The following is a 19543-nucleotide window of genomic DNA, read 5'->3' as shown; positions in this document are numbered from 1 at the left end:
CTTAGGTTAGGTACATTGGGGTAGGCGTATTTTAGAAGCACCAGTTGAGTATTTTTAGTCATTGTTATTTATGTATGTATTTATATATGGTTTAGGAACCATACAATGCTCTTACAGTATTATTTTATAATATTGTTCTCGCTGTACGCATTATACTTTGCAGTCTACATTACGATTGTAGCAGTTCACCTTTCTTGCATGAAGACTGTTCAATAAACCTTTTATTGAAAACGCCTGTCTCTCCATTTTTCTGTAACTCCGTGGAAACGAAGCATGCACGAGTGACTGAGTGAAATACTTATCTATTGTTTCAGCGACTCTAGAGATACATTTCCTATTCTTGGGAAACAAAGTTGTCATGTTTATGCGGTTGTCAGAAACTAATCCCTTCTTGTGAATCCGAGAAAGTTTCTAGTGACCTCTGAGCTAGCTGGCACTCAGTATTAAGTTTAGTATATTCGATAGAGACCTAGTCGGCCTCAGTCCTACGTTTAATCTATAGGATATATTATTCCAGAGCCTATTGGGGATATAGGAACTACATTACAGTGGTACTCAACAAATGGAGTACTCTGTGCCTTGGCACCAGCTCCCAGACTAGCCAATGTCACACAAACCAAGCTGGTGCAGGGGGCGGGACTTTACACTGTGGCTTGCAGGAGAGACACACCACTGTAGTATGTTCAAGATTTCAGTCTTGTAGTTCGAGACATCCTGGACCACAATGGCACCACCCTTGTCCTCGGGCTTGATCACTTTATAGACAAATTATAGTGATCAAGCCCGCAGACAAGGGTGGTGCCATTGTGATCTAGGATGTCTCGAACTACAAGACTGAAATCTTGAACCAACTACAAGATGAAGTGAGCTACAGGAGGCTGAGCGCAGACCCTTCCAAATAACTCACCAAGGATATATTGACCTTGACCACACAGCGCCTTTAACAGGGTTTTTTGACTAACCATGAGTTTCAATACCTCAATCAAAAAAACCCTCGGCTCCCCACCCTCTATACTTTACCCAAGATCCACAAAGACCCACTGAAACCACCTGGACGTCCCATAGTCTCAGGATGTGGATCTATGCTCGAACCGCTGTGCAGGTATATAGACCACTTCCTCAAGCCAATAGCAGAAACGACCCATGCCTACCTAAGGGATACAATGCACACCATAAAGTTGATGGACCATTGCCTCTATAATCCATGTGACCAACTCTAGGTGACCTGTGATGTGGTATCACTATACACCAGTATACCCCAACAACTGCCCTGGATGTGATGGCGGAGGTATTGAACCAGCGATCCGCACCAATGCCAGTACCCACAGAATTCATCATTGACCTTCTACGTCTAGCAATGATGCGGAATTTCTTTTTCTTCAATGGTCATTTCTATTGCCAAACAAAAGGAGTAGCCATTCGTTTTCAGTGAAATTAATCCCTACATCTCCATGGTGTCACCTTGGTGACGGTATATCGATGATATACTGATGATCTGGACGGGAAACTCTATGGAATTATGCAATTTTCACTCTTGGCTCAATGGAAGAAGCCTTGATATCCAGTTTACTATACACTCTGATCCAAATGAAATTGACTTTTTGGATATTACAATCAAAAATGAAGATTATTATCTATACACAACTCGATCCGAAACCAGCAGAGAGAAATTAGCTATTAATCATCTTTTCACCAGGTACCAACCCCTTCCAACACCCCCCCACACTCTCACTACCACTGTCCTGAGGAAGACCCCGGAGTAAGGGACTTACTTGCCTACAATCTTATAGGGGTCGAAACGTCAACATCAGATACATTAGCCAGTTACAACAACAGTGATGAATCACTGTGTTCTATGTTATTTGGTCATGGCTATTGGAATTATGGATACTGTATGAATAAGCTGGCTTATTTTTGAGCCGTAAATAATCTACTGTATGAATCACACTTCCGTGCATTCACTACCTCAGCCTCACCCTAATCACAAACACCCCCTCCTTCCTTTTCCCCTCCTGGGGAACTGCTTTTAAACATTGTGTCAATAATTGTATGAATAGTTGTATGTCCAGTGTGATTAAATAACACTGAACACTAAGCCATAAACGTCTTTCTTTATTCCTTTTGTTAAACATTGTTTATATGAAACTATCCACTGGGACCACTGTTCCCATGTACTGTCGGTCTCCCAGATGGCTACACTTTGGGACACACTTAAATCTATCCTCAGGGGAGAATTTATTGCTATGGTGGCCAAATTAAACACTTCCCATAGAGCTAAACAATGGGAACTGGAAGCAAGGGTGGGAGACCTCGAGAATCAGCATAAGGCGTAAAGCTCATGGAAACTTGGAGGCAACCTATGCTAGCATGCCACCAACTGAAGGCAATAGATTGGAATCCACAGAATATCCACTGCTCCGCACCAAACACACACTACGACGAGTGGCGAAAGGACAAGGCATACAAGCTGTTTGCCTGCAAGCTCCAAGCCAAGCAACAGAGGGAGAGCATTGTCCAGATGACTACACTCATGGGCACTACAGTATATGCTTCAGAGGGGATTGTGGAAGCTTTCCGACACTTCTACACATAACTATACACCTCCAACCCACACGCCGCTAGGAACATACAGACCTACCTGGACCTACTGCACAACAGTCAGAAACACTGGATAACGACATCACAGTGACAGAGGTTATATCTAGCATCTCATGCCTCTGGGTGAGGAAGGTTATTGGCCCAGATGGGTTCACAGCAGCATTTTATAAACTCTTTAGCCCACAGCTAGCCCAGCTTCTGACCAGGCTCAATAATGCATTTGCACAAACCGGATCATCACTTCAACCATGCACACAGCAGCCATCATGGTCATTGACAAGCCAGGAAAAGACCTTTCATCTATAGACACTGAGAAGGATTTTGAAAGGGTTCACTAGCCATTCCTGCAAGAGGTTCTCTGTAGAATTAGAGTGGGGCCAAAATTTCGGAAATGGGTAACATGCAGTTATGCATAGCCTAAAGCTAGGGAGAGGATCAACGGGACAACGCCAGGGCCTATCAAGGTATAGCGTGGGATGTGTCAGGGTTGCCCATATCCCCACTCTTTTTCACCCTCTATATGGAGCTCCCTGCAGAGACTATTCACTGCAACACCCAGATCATGGGGCTGACCTTTGGCAAAACGGAATACAAAATAGCCCTATATGCTGAAGACGTCCTCCTGGTGCTTACTAACCCAAAGGCCTCACTCCCCACCCTTTTGAGAGAACTGGGAGCCTTTGGACTAGTGCCCAGATTTAAGGTGAATGCACATAAACCCCAAATATTGGGGATCGGGTTGCCTGGGGTGATCAGAGATACCCTGCACGACCCATACCCTTTCTCCTAGCCACAACGGTATGTCACATACCTAGGCATAAAACTCTACTCTACTCTACACCAAAGCGCACAGCAGAACAGAGTAGAACCATTGGGATCTCCTCCAAACAGTCTCCTGAGATCTGCAGAACTGGCAGATGAGGAGCCTCTCCTACCAGGGTTTATTGGCAGCAATTAAGATGATCCTCTTACCCGAAAATACTGTCCATGATGCAGGACCTCCCTCTGCAGCCGCCCAAGGGCACAATACCTGCCCTGCAGAAATGAAAGAAGAACTTTATCTAGAAAGGGAGGAGGGCACAGACTCTCAGGTGACACAAATATGCTTCACCAAAGGTAGGAGGGCTAGGGATACATTGACTTAAGTATTAATGTGTAGCCACCCAACTTATATATATACTGTTGAATGGCACCACACAGCCTCTGAGAAACATTGGTGTTTCATGCACCAGTCCATAGCATGTTTGGAAACTCCCATGGCTACCTTAGAAACACAGACCATGAGTAGTTATAGCTCCAGGGTTACATGGGCACCTATGGCAGCTTGGGATGCTGTGGCCCTACCCCTAATCTTGACCAGTCTGCCTTCTACAATTAACCTGATCATTGGCATGCCGGAGTTTGCACCAGCCAAAGATTTTTTATTGTGATGGGATTCAGATATTTCGACAAATACGAAAGGACTACGGTCTGCTGGAGATGGAACAAATCTGCTACCTGCAGATCCACCACTAGGTCACCCAACCAGATACGTGGAAACTCACCTCACGCCCGATGACTGCTTTCGAGAAATAGCGGCTTACTAAAACAGATGATACACACCTGGTCTTTGACCCATCTAAACTCCTCCAGAAGGCAGTCCATGCCACGTACAACAGCGCAAAAGAGATGGGAGGTGGAATCTTCCACTGTATACGCACAACAGCATCCAGCGTCACAGGCAGGGAGACCATGCTTAAGATCGCTCAATATTGGTATTACACCCCAGCCCAAGTACACTCATGGTCCACAGGCAGATCCCCGAATCGCTGGAGGGAATGCAGCGCACCGGGCACATTTGTACATCTCTTATGGCACAGCCCAAAAATCAAACCCTATTGGGTTTCCATCATAGATAGAATTAATGAAATATTCCACACAGACATGCCTCCATTACCTGTATACACTATCCTAGGCTTACCTAAAACCTGCATGTTTAATCTTCGCTCATATAAAGGGAAGGCAACAGCCCTGGCGCAATGCGCAGCTCAACAGACTATTCTCACTCACTGGGGCAAAAGAGCCCCCAGGAGTATGGAGCTTGGCTCCACTGCCTCTGATATTTGCAAGGGATGGAAAAGCTGTCTGCTACGCCAGTGGCGAGGGATTCCTAGGGTCCATCCCTAACTTTTCTAGCTAGAATATCTTTGAGTATTGTGGCTCGTCTCACCGGTTTCCACCCCTTATTTCTTAAAGCATTACTTCGCATATAGCTGTCCCTAGGGGGCCTAGTGGTGCTACTCCCGGGTGGGTGTTGCAAATAAGAGACTCAAAAGATATCAATGAGTAACTTGAGAGTGGCTGGGTGGGTGGAGACGGTTTGGGGCGGGAGGGTTTGAATGGAGGAGGTTGGGAGCAGCCCCTTTTGGGATGGCAGGTTAGTGGTACAGATTCACTTTTATGCTTTCGTCAATGGTTCCACTGGCCTTTAGGTGTAGTTGGTATATTCTGTAAATAAACAAACAGGGCTAAACCATAAAATGTGCACCCAAGTCTTACTCAGGCTTCGACCATAAATTGCTGGCCAGATTCATTTAGGGTCATCCAGGCAGGAGATAACATGGCAGGAGATAACACGGAAGGAGATAAGGCATGTAGTGTTACAAGAAAGCCGATTCCAGGATCACATTACAACCCTGTATACAAGACTTAATAAAAAATATTTTCTATTCTATATAGAAAACAGTGGGCTAGGCACTGACCTCAATATGTCAATTGTTTGATTGTGGAATCCTGAGCTTGTGAGCCCCTCACTATCTTTCTGAGAGACCTATGACTGCTCTCCCTTGCTACCCTGACACTGAAGTGCAGAAATGGTTGTATTTGGCCCAGTTTGCACAGCCACAGTAGAATAGCCAGTGGTAAATGACTTCAATCACTATGGTTAAGATCAAGTAGCCACTGCTGCCCTATGGCCCTTCGACTAGCAGGATCTGTCAGAAGGGCTGGGATGTACTGGTTGATGAGGTAGAGAGATGTGGTACAACAAAATAGCAGGTATGGAAAGAGAGAAAGGTGGAACATAAATGGTAAGGTAGAAAGTTGGGAGAAGTGAAGAGTAAGGTAGAAGGAGGTAGAGTGGTGAAGTCAAGTAGTGAGAGACATGATAGAATAATTTGTACATGTCTCGTTTCTGAGATGAAGGGAAGAAGTTGCTCCATAATGCCTAGCGTGACGCACAAAGCAAGAAGTTGGTTCAGAAGACGCAGTCACATCCAGATATGAAAAGGTTGGAGGCTCAGGCAATAGCCATGGTGGGCAGAAGCGCACAATAGGTTATGGAAAAACCCTTAGGTGTGTCCATCAAACCATTATGCATTTTGTTGGATTCCAAGGGCAGGATTTCATTTCTATGCTGATGACAGTTATTAATTCACTGTGTGACAACTTTGCTACAGATTACAAGGCCCAGGTACTCCAACAACAAGTGATTCTGAATTGAATACACAATAGTTGATTCCTTTTGAACTCTGATAATCATGTTTCATGTTGATGGCGGCTCACATACACTAGTTAAGAAATTCCATCTGTCTCAATGTGCTGGATCATTCTTTCTCAGAAAGAAAAAATCTGTGGGTGATTCTGGTGCTCCCGACTCACACCTTTAGTGCCTTGTGATAGGGAGACACACAATTTATAGTGTCAAGGGGATTTTTACAGTCCCTGCCTAGTGGTAGTCTATGAGTCTGCTGGGGTGTAGAAGCGAATGCCTACTAGCCCCTCTTCTAATTTTTTGTCCAGTGTCCCATGGCAATTAGGAACCTCCATGTATATTTATTTTCTTCAGAGTGGAAAGGTTTCCAAACGTGTGAAAGGTTTTGCAGTGGTGAGGTAAACATTGGTTGGTGTGCAATTACTATTGGGGCACCTGTATTATGGTTACCTTTCACTCATTGACAATATCTTTATAATTGTACAAATGCTTTTTGCAAGACATAGGATGGTTGCTGCCTGCATAGCACTAAGAAAGTGGACAAGCATTTATGAGGAGCCAAAACCGAGGGTATGCAAATGGCAAATGCAACAACAAAAATACCTTAAAATGGCAAGAGGGGGAACATATGGAGTTTTTTGTCTTCTTTTAAGCTGGGGAAGGCAATCTTATTTTGAAGATCAGGTGGCTAGTCGTCCCAACAATTGGACTCTATATCTTGAGAGGGACTGCCAGCCAGCCCTTATTCAAAGATCTCCTTGGTCTGTTGACAGTATGGTGCCGAATCCTGGTCTTCCATTGAGGGGGTTACCAAATATATGATATATATCAAAGTTATAGCTCTAAACTTCACATGCTTGGTAACCGGAAGCCAATGCCTTCTTCGCAGGCTTGGGCTAATGTTGTCAAGGCAGCAGGGTCCTGGTACTACTCAAAGCTGCATAATAATTAACAAAGTTTTAGTGAGTCGGTTATTCCCCAGTGGTGTCCTGGTGCTAAGTACATTGGGAGCCTGTAAGGGCCTCAGGGTCTATTTAGGCGTGAACCGAAGATTGAAGCACAATAGTACTAATGACAGCTTACGAGTGCCTGAACTGCAGAAAAATTGTCCTCTGAAAGTAGTGGTGCAAATTAGAGTGCTTGATAATGTTGTTTAACCGGACCTTCTAGAATCCGATATAAGCTAATAAAATAAAAAACAGTTTTAGTGGCAACTCAGGATCTGGGGAACAAAAAACTAATCACAAAAAAAGAGACATAGGACAATTGTACATAAGATTGGAAAAGGTGGTGTAGGTAAGGCCCTTCGTTCTTACATACACCCTAAAAGTACTATGTGTAACAGCAGTAAATGTACTACCCTGCACATTTAAACAGAGGCATTAAACACAAGTCTCCCCTCTTTGGGTCCAAGCCTATGCACAGCTAAGGATAAAGGGTATCTGGGCTGGACTGTGGAGCCAAATAACCCTGGGAAAAAACGCTCTAGCCAGCCCTGCACCCTTTACCTCTTTGCAAAATCTCTCTTTCCATCCACTGTCTCTCTCTCCTCCCTACTGACCACTTTCTATCTACCTTCCCTCTCCCGCCCCCTCTTTCTCGCGTGAAACTCTGCATACTTGCTGCAGTTTACTTCTGGGAGCTGGGGTGTGCAACAGAGGCACTAGGACAGACCCCCTGCAAAAAAACAAAATAAATTACGTGGACTCCATCCCGACTGGAGAAATGCCCAGTGGACTAAAAGGCCTGCCTGCCCTGAATGGTACCCCCATGACTGCACGTAAATAGTATGCTTCACGATCAGCAATCAAACGCACACATCCATGTATTAAATCATAAAAAGCAAAGGTCAGCGGTTAACAGACAGCAGATGCTGATACATTAGACCAGCTCTCCTACTAACAAAAAACATGTGTACCACATTACTCTCACGATTGGTCCCCGTAGGGCATCGCTGTCTGCCTGGGAATGTTTGTCTGAATCCGGTGACTTGTAGGCTCAGAAGTTTATAAAGTATCTTTACAAATTGTTGCCAAATCTGACTTGATACAGTTAATTTATGTACAGCCCAGTGCTCCAGATACATAAACAACATCGAAGAGGACCAGAGAGTGTGTTCAATATCCTCCACAGTAGCTTGATCTTACGGACCCCCCCACCACCCACGGTACTTTACCCACTGCCTGACTGTGTGTAGGCCTGTTTTACGTTTTCAAACCAGGGCGACCGAGGTGATTTGAAATGAAGCATCAATGGGGCGGAGGGCTTGGTCTGATACTGTTAACCTATTCTCTTTGGGGCCTTGAGGATCAAACTGCTTGCCCCAAAAATAGGGCCTCCACCTCATTGGATTTCCAAGAACATATGCAGAGGAGGAATGGCGAGATGAATCCGGGGGGGGGGGGGGGGGGGTGTTAGTTTGAGTCTACAGTCAGCGTGCACACGCTGCTCTGCGAGACTTGTTGTACTGGAGTACGTAATAGAAGCCCCAACCACTCTCCGCCCATATTTGTCACTGACTTTTGTCATTGTCCTTCGACAAATGCTTGCAAGTCCCTCATTAGTACCACCTTGTCTTCATTTGTAACCTCCCATGGTGACTGGCCCTTTTACTTGGCTTGTTACATGGTGGGTGTTATAAGTAGGTGAACACTATTTTGTTTATTGCTAACTAATGGGGACAATGGAGGCTGCTTGTTGTATTTGCAGCGTGCCAACACAGGATAATGGTGGCCGCTTTCGTATGGAGCACAATGCCGTTCAAACTTTGAAAATGGCAGCACCCTACCTCCACAGTACAATGGCAACACTTTAAAAAAAAAAAAAACTTTTAATAAGAACGCGGCATCCGCTTCAGGGACACCGCACTTTCTTTTACCTTTTTTTTTTATATAGACTTGGCATGCAGAGCGGGGCACCCTCTTTAGGGACACCACTCTCAGTTTAATTTATTAAAAAAACGTTATTGGGGACCGTGGCACTCGCTCAGGGACACTGCGCCCAGTTTCTTTATTTTTTTTTACTTTAATGGGGAGCGGTGCATCCGCTTAATGGACACTGCGCTCTGCAATACAATAGGTCTCGTTTTTTACGAACTTTGACCTATTGGTATTGTAAATGAAAATGCCTTTTAATATTATAAAAGGCTTTGCCGTTTACAATGCCAATAGCTTAAAATCTCGCAATTGCTAGACCTATTGCATTGTAAATGCTTGTTTTGCTTTATCTCATCACGGAACGAGTCAAGATAGGAGCCTTGATACTGGTGAATCCTCAGCCTCCAACATTGGCTGACACCAAGGTGAGACTATAACCCTTAAGGCCGAGTGGGGTGGAGAGGCTAGGGAAGTTAGGGGACATGGCTCCCTAGAACTAGATACCAAGAAGGGGAAACTGTGCCATGGGGATTGCCAAGCAGAGAATGAGAAATTAAATAATCACATAGAGCTGCATGTGAGGCCACTTGTTATGGAGTGTTGCAGCATATACAGACAATTGAAGCACTTTATGGATCACTATTGAGAACCGTTGCATCTGAGGTGGTGACTGCACAAGAGCTCCCTCTTAAATGCCAAAACAGAGATTGGGGGAGGGGGGGGGGAGAAAGTAAGGGTCGCTGAAGAGAGGGGAAAACCTCTCCAGAAGCAGCAGCATAGCTTAGAGGTCAAAGCCCCCAGACTAGAACCTAGATTCACCATTTATGGGGCCCAGAGTTGGTTCTTGCCCACAGGACACAGCAGCGGGATATATCGACAGTTGGATGCGGCACAGCAGATGCAGGTAAACATGAGCTCTACATGGAAATGTTACCAAAAGCGAAGTGAGAAAGAAAGAGAAGAAGTACAAAGCACCACAAGACTGAGCGGAGAGCTCGAAACACTCAGTAAGAAAGAAGAGGATAAAAACTAGATGTTGGATGGTCATCATAGGAGATGTCCCTCGGAATGGCCCCTTGTGCAAGGTGGCCCTAATAAGGGATATCAAGAAGTTGCTTCTGAGCAGAATACAAGAAACAACTGAAGAGGCCTCCTTGGCATAGTGAAAAATAATGGACCCCTGTAGGACCTTGAAAAACGGAGTAAACAAACCCGCTGATGCACCCTCCTAGGCCATCGAACTGAGAAGTCCAACCTCAGGGTCTGCAGCCCTTGAAAAGTGCAAACCGCCTAAGCACGTCTTGGCACAACCCACCTGGGGATCGAGCTGAGAAACACAGGAGTGATAATATGGGGATGTATGTCACTGAGGGACTCATGTTGGGGGGGCGGCAGCTTGTGAAGTCATATCATGAGCAGAGGAAAAAGAGTGAGGGAAATTACATGAAACTGAGGGAGGTCCCTTTTATTGAGTCTATATGTTCGATCTTCCTATTTACCCTATCTGCCCTTTCCACATTTTACACCACCCACGCCTTACCCCTTATCTGCAAATAAACTCATAATCACTTCCTTTTATCTTCTCCACCCTCTCCTCACCACAACCTTGGATTGCACACCCACATAGGGCATCCCTTCTCTAATATTCATTGGGGTCCACTCCATTTATTTTGCTTTCATTTTATCCCTCTTCGTAGTTTTACTGAACAAATATTACCATCCCCTTTTATACAATCTTACACATTTTGTTATTCTCCACCATTGTAACAGACCCGGGCTTTGGAACAAAAACTGTAACAGTCCCTCAATATGCTTCCCTCTTAAGGGGCAGAAGACCTGCAAGGGTCATAGATGGCCACATCTATGATCACACCCCCGACAGCAGTCTCACATTAGCACGGTCAATTGAGTTTACAAACTGATATGAATCATTGATATATAGTGTGAATTATAAGATATTTAAAAATATATAGACGCTCCGGTCAACCTCCCGTCAACTGGTAAAACAAATATTCTGTTGCCTGTGTCACTTCCTTTCAGTAATTTTGCTTCCAGTCACTCGTTTCAAGAAGACAGATGTGGTGAGTTGATACTAGAAAAATTCGAAATTGCACTACTTCCCTTAAATATTTAATCCTTTTATCATTGAAGTCTAAGTACATATAGTGCGTGCGAACAGGTCCTGTGAACCGTCCCAAGTCACAGCTTATTTCAAAATCTCCCAAAGGGCACATTACTCGCGCACCCATCTGTTGCACTGCTAAATGGTGAATGATTCTTCACAGTGAACCACCTGCTCCTAGGTTATCCATTTTTTTCACTGTATACCAATAGTTGTACCAATCCTGATATCAAAAATCTTCCTGCATATTTAGTCACTGCGGAGACAGCATGATTGCACTATAATTCTTTATTCAACAGTTTCAAATGCCTCCTGCTGCCCATCCAGGCTTTCAACAGCGGCACGTGAGGTCAATCATACTTCAGAGTGGGCTCATTTCTTTAAATGCACCCAATGCATTTCGAGCCTAATGGCTCTTTGTCAGGGGTTCGCTGAAACAAATGAAAAAGAACAGCTCAACTGACTGCTCAATACCAACTTGCTATATACACAAAAATGCTGCAACTTCCAATGACTCCACCCTCGTCAACCCACACTTCCTTCCCCAACCTGAACGCTACACAACACTCACGTGCTCAAACTCCATGCGAGTCCCCCAGCATGCTCAACCCAACCCAATCTAAAAGTTCAAATATAGTGTAAAATAATGTTTAAACTAGTGCAAAAATCTCCACCTCCCCATTCACTAATTATATCCCTTCCAACCGCTATCAATTTCCCCAATGTCACCACTAACTCAACCCCAGATTCCATCCAAACCTGCTTCCCTCTTTTCCAAAAAAGAAACCTGAACTTCAACTAATTACCTCTTGAACGACACAACCAGCGGCCTGACCTCCTTTATATGCTTCACTTCGTCTTCCAAATGCTCATGATCTGTTTCTCTGCCGCTCGGACCGTTATTTAATGTGTGTTCTCCCTCGTATATCCAATCAGTCTTCATGATTCACTAACTCATACTGACCCCGTGACCCATTCCTCCTTTGTCTGTGCTTTTGTAAAAAATTACTGCGAACTATAAGTCCCACAGTGCAATCCCCTGATACCAAAGATGAAACAAACTAAATCAAATCAGCGCCTAGACACCTACGGGTATTTGTTCACGCTTTAAAAATCCATATAACATTACATAGCCAAAGTTAGTGGTAAATTGAGTGATCATTCATTATTGTTGAATATTTTTGTTAGTCTAGCCCAAGTCTTGTCCTTTAAGGAAATTGAAGAATTTCCTTTTTGTTCAATTTGTGATATATTAAGTTAATGAGAGTTAGTTGTAGCTACCAGAGTGAGTTAATGTAAATGACACAGACAAATACACACCAACAGAGATTTGTTGCAAGTAAATGTATCTACTCTAGGGGGCATATTTACAAGGGGTTATCGACACCAGATGGTCACTTTTTTGACGTTCTGGTGGCGATAACCCCTTCACCTTATTTACAAGGCGGCACTAAGCCACTTATATGTGGTTTCACACCGCCTTGTAAATAATGTCCCTATTCATGCAGTACTTAGCGTGAAAGGGGAAGGCAATGCGTGGTGCAGTGGGCGTTCCGCCTCAACACCCATTACTTTTTGACGCGGCCCCCTATTTATAAGGCTGGCGGAAATATGGGGCAGCGCCAAAAATAAGACCAGAGAAAACCTAGTCTTTAACTGGCGCAATGAAGAGAAATTATTAAGTTCTCCTCGTTTTTGCTGTTTCTATGTGTGCCGCATTCTGCAGCACACATAGAAAGAGCAAATTGCCAATAGTGATTGTTCATGTGCAGGAAGGCGTCTCTTCCTGCACATAAACATTCCTGCGTCTCCTCCTGCACATAAACAATCATTAAATAATGACGAGTTGGAACGTCTATATGGGCTGCATTCTGCAGCACACATAGTAGTTACAAATCGCAATTAGTGATAGTTTATGTGCAGGAAGGGACACTTTCCTGCACATGAACAATCATTCCCTGCAACCCAGGCTCCCTTGCACTATGGTGCAGGGGTGACTGAGTTGGTGCTGTGCAGCTAAATTTAGCACCAGCGCTAGAGTACACGCAGGGGTGTCCTGTATTATTATAAATATGACCCATCCCTGAGTTTTCAGAATGTCGGAGTGCTGCATTACCAATTGTAAAGTAACACAGCGCTCCGCCATTTTGTTGTAAACATGCCCCTAGCTTTCTTAGTAACCTATCCAGGACCAAAATCACTGATCGTCCTTAATCTCGCCTCTCCACCCATTATGATTGTATCATTGTGTTAGATGGCTGTTCTTGTCTTTGCTCGTTGCAAATCAACTGTACTCTGCTCCCATCCCCCAAGTCGAGTATATGCAGTCATATCTCACCCCCAATTGCTGTAGTCCTGTGTGGTAAGATTTCAATTCTATCTGGCCCCTTACTCCACTGGCATTAAGCAATATGTTAGGTTAAGCAAGATCTACAGATTGCTATTTGCGTCACCTCACAGTGAGATAGGATTCAATATCTTGACACAGTCTTCAAAATGCAAAGAAATGGCTGCCAATAGCGGAACTGAGAAAGAGGAATACGTTAGAAGTGCCAAAACGCTAGCTAATACGGAGGCATGCACAAAATTTATTTTCTAATAGGTCATGCCGTACACATATACAGCAATGATCTCTTGACACTCTGATTGCTTTGAAGCACTCCAGCAATCTTACATGCATCACTAACTGTTACACCACCGTGCCCTGGGTGTCTGGGTCATAAACGTTTTTTCAACTCGCGACAAGAAGTGAGTCAAATGACAAGAAGTGAGTCACATGACAAGAAGTCTCCGATGGCCATTATCCAGTCACATTTTCAAAAGACTGGTCATGACATGGTTCCCCTTTCTGTTTCACATCTGACTAAATCTTCCAGAGGATCAGAAGTTGTGAAGTCACAGATAGTAGTCAAGCATTAAGAAGAAGAGGCCGCAGAATGAGAGTACCCGCTACACCAGTGTTGTCCAAGATGGAGAGAGAGGAGCCAGATTTTCAAGAAATTCACATGAAATAAATTCTCATACAATTAACCTGGATGAAATTCATTAACACAGCCAGTGGTAAAACTGGGAATCTATACCCTATTGGGCCAGATTTACAATATATCCACATGGCTTTAGGAGACAAACAAATAGATGATTTTTTTTCTTCAGCTATTGTTTATTTGTTAGGTACAAGTTCCCATTTTTTACGATGCTGGAGAGGATTTAGTGGAGCGTAAAGAGAAGCAAGACAGCTGCAGTTTAAATTAGATCTTTTCTGTTTAGGATATACAGTCATGAACTTTTCAAAGGCGGTTACTTCACCTTCAGTCAATCATTACCTCAAAGTGGGTAATAAGTCTTTAAGGGACACAGTGCAACCTATAAGGCAAATGTTTACTCTAGTAACTGAAATGTTTCTGTAGTCCAAGGAATATGCAGAGATCAGTTCAAGATTTGCTCAGAACAAAAAAAAAAACACAACTACTTTATTTACAATAATAATGATTACTTTGGCTTTTTCTAAGCACTGCAAATAGCAAGTGTTCCGGGTTATCCATTTAAATGTACCCAGTTTAACAACTTTGGAAGAATGGATGGTACAGTCTGACTTCCATCTGGGATGAGTGTTTAACTTTGAGCCATCTTAAGTTTTCAATAGGAAACAATGTCAAATAATAGCACAGATGTGGGCTAAAACACTTGACAGGTTACATTTGGAGATGGCTTCCTTCTAAATGTAAGAACGCAGCAACTTGAGCTAGAGCACTAGGCAGACAGCTGCAGAATATCTGTAAATAACTAAACAAATATTTTTTTTTTTAAAAGTGAATCCACACTGGACACCCATGTGTTTCTGGGTCTGGACTGAATGTTAAAAGCTGGTGGTCACTTTGTACCATTATACAAAACGATACTCTCTCGCGTGAGTTTATCAAGAGTTGCATCAACTAAGGTATTAATGCCAAATCTACCTTTCTCTAACCCAACTACTTTGGTAAGAGGAAGCAAAGCAAGATGCATGCTTATAATGCCTGTAACATCTGCCAATATATATGCCACTCATACAGACAAACGTGACTACTTGCTGCCAATGCCACCATTCTAAAGGCCATACCAATGCCTAAACTTGCACGAGTAAAAGTTGACAATTGGACAACCATTCAAGTTTTGTTAATTTCCAGGAAAAGAAAACCAACATTGCCAACTAACACTTAGGCAAATAATAAACAGTATAAAAAATTATACTGACATTTGGATATAAAACTATGCTAAGAAATAATCAACAAAGCAGGTAAATGAAACGGGAGTAAAAAGCCTACGAATAAGTACATTAACTTGAAAATTGCTTCCTAAATTATGCTGCTACAACAAATGTGAACAACATTATACAACGGTCTGTGCAAGATTGTATCCCTCAGGTGTAATGTGCACTTAAGCGTCCAATAAAATTGTTGCCCGTCATGATCAAGCTTCTAAGCCCTCTGACATGCTGACTGGCCCTTCCCATTTTTACCTTCAAATTAGTGAACAAGCCAATGACAAGTTGTCATAAGCTTTGCTGCACTTTTATCTTTTCAAGATAGATATAATTTAGTTTACTTCATAAGAGTACTCAAGTTGACTTGCAGACACAAAGCAAGTCCTTGTTCAGAGTCATGAGTTCGTCAAAAAACCTGGATTGCTGCAAACATCAGACACTCAACATTCTGTTGCTTTATGAAATTAACTCAAGTGGATAGGACAAACCCTTGATTAAATGGCTAGAAGGCCAGTTTCTAGTGGGGCTTTGGCCAAAATCCAACTTCTAATGGGCGATTAGTTAAAAGCTAGGTTAGTACTTCTACATTAACCCATTATAAGTGTTAACGCTTAAAATCACCCTGACACAAACAAGTTAAAGCAAAAAAATAATACTTTTGAAATGTGCATTTTAGAAAGTGGAATATTATTGTCATTTGTTGAATTTCGGGCTTTTATGCATTATTAACACAAGTTGTACTGTTTAAAAGGAAAGAACCCTACAGCTTTGGGTTCCATTCAAGTACTTGACCGTCCATTGGGTGTTCAGATTAATTCTAAAATGTGTATTTCAGACCACTTTAGGTCTGGAGGTTTCGTAGAGGGCATTTTGCAACACATTTAAAAACAGACGACTACAGGATCTTACTCTAACACAAATTAAACAAACTGAAGGATTTTCAAGTCTGGAGGTGGAGAGACCGACTTTTCCTCACAATAACATAACCTTCAGTTTCTATATGCATGCATCCCCTCAGAGCTAACCACCAAGACCCCATAAACAGACGCTTTACACAAGAAAATGTCAAAAGTGGCATATCTGCAACAGAACCAGAAAAGCTTACATATCATAAAAAATTGACACCGGTCTAAAAATTATTTTTTTAGACCGGTGGCATTGGAACACCGGTGGTGTTGGAATTTCATATCCAAACCCCTGTGAAATCGAACAACCTTGTCTTTCTCCGAAACTTCAACCCGAGGCACTACATCTCATCAACATAACTAAGTCCCCAGTTGCCCCATTGGCACACCAATAACATTAGCCTTCAACTTAATGACAGTGGTCAAAAGTAACTGGACTGCACACACTTTCCTTAGACATATCCCCCTGCCTTTAATGAATCTCAAGAATTCCACAATGAGCAATGGTACACATTGCTAAAAACACCACAAACAGCTTTGGCTTTCAACCAACGGCCACCATTCCCCAATGCTAGAACCCACCACGAAACTGACCCAGAGTGGGAGAACAGCCTTATCCAGTGTCCCTCTCATTCCATCTTACTGAACCATCACCACAGAGATATCAGTGAAATCCAAGCTCATTTCCCAGCAAACTCTTGTTATTTTTTAGACAGCTCAATCTGGACCCTGAATCATCTAACAAACCAAATACTCAAAACAGAACAGTTCAAGACCACATATAACAAGCAACTGCCACACTGATTAATAAGAAGGAAATCCAAATCAAACCAGGACAAGATCTTCATTTGCCTTCCTCCGCATTGCAAACTCTACAAGAAGATAATACTTGCCAAACATCAGCCTCCCTTCAATGCTCAAAGGTTTCACAATCATCTACAATAAGGGTGCTATCCTAGGCATTGCGTAGTATAAGCTCTTCAGAAAATCTGGGACAATGTCCCCAAAGAAACATGAGGCAAGACCTTTCCAATTGAACTTTGCGACTCTATCTGACTGTTGTCTGCGCTTCTACTCTGGCTCTTAAGCTCCACGGACCAATATGTGAGTCGCTCGCCCTGACCAGTTTTGCTATTTTGCATTCTAGGGCTTGTGGTCTTGATAACTGGATAAATAGAACCACAGATCTCAGAATGCAAAGAAGAAGAAAAAACAGACTGGGTGAACTTGTCACATAAACCAGACTGGGTGGACTTGTAATAATAATAATAATAATAATAATCCACATTTGTATAGCGCACAATCACCCGTTAGGGCTGGGGGCCGTCGGGAACATTAAGCAAGCTATTGCCCAGAGTCACATGGTGCTGGGCTAACCTGCCGCCGGGGATCGAACCCTGATCTCCAGATTCCAGCGTCAGTCGCCCTGGCCGCGGCGCCACACCTCTCCCACTTGTCACATGTGGGCCTGCCAAACTTGATAGCTCTGTTAGTTTCCTGCTAATAAACACACATGGGTCACTCACTGTCGTGTGATGTACTTGCACGACTATATTCTAAACCCCAACATCGTCCCAAACCTCACTACATACTCTCAAAAATCCATATATTACAGTTTCTTAACAAACCCAATTCAGTACACAACTCACAATTTAGCCCACAAGTCTACTTCTATGCATGCCAAGGCCAGGGGCACCAGCACATCATTCAAACAGCTCTCTTCCAACCCGTGTTCTCACCTCCCTAGCCTTCCTGTCGCCGCCCGGGCTCCCGTTCAGCAGGGCGGTGCGCTCGCTCTGTTCGTTTTCGCTTGCGGCCTCCGCCTCCCTCCGTAGCTCTTCTCGCCTCCGCCGTTCTTCCTCCGCCTCCCCGCGCCCAGACCAGGACACCTTCTTGGCCACGTTAGCCATGGCAGGCGCCGGGAGAACCGCTGCCGGGTCTACGGTCTGGACTCGTAAACTTGGTACAGCAGGCTCCGCTGATGATTCTGGCTCGGCGCTGCCGGCAGATCAGCTGCTTCCTGTTTTCCCAGGTGACTTGGTTGGAGAAGTGATCAGCCGACTGACAGCCGCACAGGCTGCTGGGAGTTGGAGTTCGGCGCATCTTCAAGACTGCTTAAAGTGAGCGTTCCGGGCAGGTACTGCCTCCGTCATCTTGGAACGGTTTCGAATTGTTATCTTTACTGTATGTTTACCATTATTAACAGATACTGTAGCGCGAAGGTGGTCCAAGAGCACTTCACACGTGCGCCAGATTACATTGCCCAAGGTAAACTTCGTTGATGTAGGGACGTTAAGTGATTTAATATTTTTTATTTTATTTTATGCGTTTTTATATAGCGCGGACTTTACCCGAAGGTGTCTGAGCGCTTCACAATAGGAACATTAGCGTTACACGAGGAGAAAATTACAAGTGGGCATGTTACAAAAAGCAAACGTTACGTTACATGAGGCAAAAGTGACAACTGTGCATGTATCAAAAGCAAACAAAATACAAGAAGAGGTAGCAAACGATACGTTACAAGAGGAAAAAGTGACCTGTGCAAGTTACATAGGCGTGCAAGATACAAGTAGAGGTATAATACTGCAATAAATGGCAGACACTCAAAACACAAGAACACACTGGGAAGGCACTTCTATAGGCATGGCGTCAGAATATCCTAGTGGAAGAACTTCCTTCAGGGAATAGAAAGGGTGTGAATTTTCACAAAAACAAAGAAAAGTGGAAGATTTAAAAGAATAAAATAATCGGGAGAATGTATTTCTCCCATTGACTTTTATTGAAAGTTGAGGCAATTCAGGCAGGAGATAACCAAAATAAAGCGATTATGGCTTTACAAATCCGGGAGTGTCCCGCACAAATCAGGTCTATTGGCATATACGAGAGGATGTTGAGTTTACGCCTGGGCTCCAACATAGTTCCCCAGTTATAAAATAAGCAGGATCCCAGAAGGATAGGACAAGTGTATTGTTAATGTATTACTATTGTATTTCTCTTTTAAAAATGCAATAAAGATATTTGAAAACAAAATAAGCAGCTCTGGCCTCTGGGCTCTCTTGAATTTCTCTACCGTGAAGCAAAAAGGCACTTCAATAATCAGAATTCTTTCACAAATCTGTGTTTTTAATGTTTATTTCGTTAGAAAAATATTTAACTATTCAATGGGTGTATAAGTTGTGTATAATTGCACTTTCATCCTAGGTAGTTCATTTGTGTGAATATCAGAGGATACTAAAAGTAATTGCATGTTATGTTAGGTTAAACACGATAGCAAGGTTTTCAATCTACTGAGGTACAATATTCCAATTTCAGGATGGCTATGAAGGT

The 19543-nt window shown here is 43.3% G+C and overlaps 1 protein-coding gene across 2 annotated transcripts in view; it reads right to left on the bottom strand.

Annotated features, from left to right (window-relative positions):
• CLCN7 (chloride voltage-gated channel 7) overlaps window positions 1–18259 on the bottom strand; it is a 313583-nt gene extending 295324 nt beyond the window's left edge. For both annotated transcript variants that reach the window (XM_078663121.1, XM_078663122.1), the window contains exon 1: window positions 17956–18259. In XM_078663121.1, the coding sequence (XP_078519247.1) occupies window positions 17956–18126 (171 nt within the window). In that variant the 5' untranslated portion in view covers window positions 18127–18259. The remainder of the gene's footprint in view (window positions 1–17955) is intronic.
• Window positions 18260–19543: the final 1284 nt, after the last annotated feature.

This window comes from Lissotriton helveticus, chromosome 10, assembly GCF_964261635.1.
Source record: "Lissotriton helveticus chromosome 10, aLisHel1.1, whole genome shotgun sequence".
NCBI lineage: Eukaryota > Metazoa > Chordata > Amphibia > Caudata > Salamandridae > Lissotriton > Lissotriton helveticus.
The sequence above is the reverse complement of the archived record's forward strand: the minus strand, read 5'-3'. Positions and strand labels throughout refer to the sequence as shown.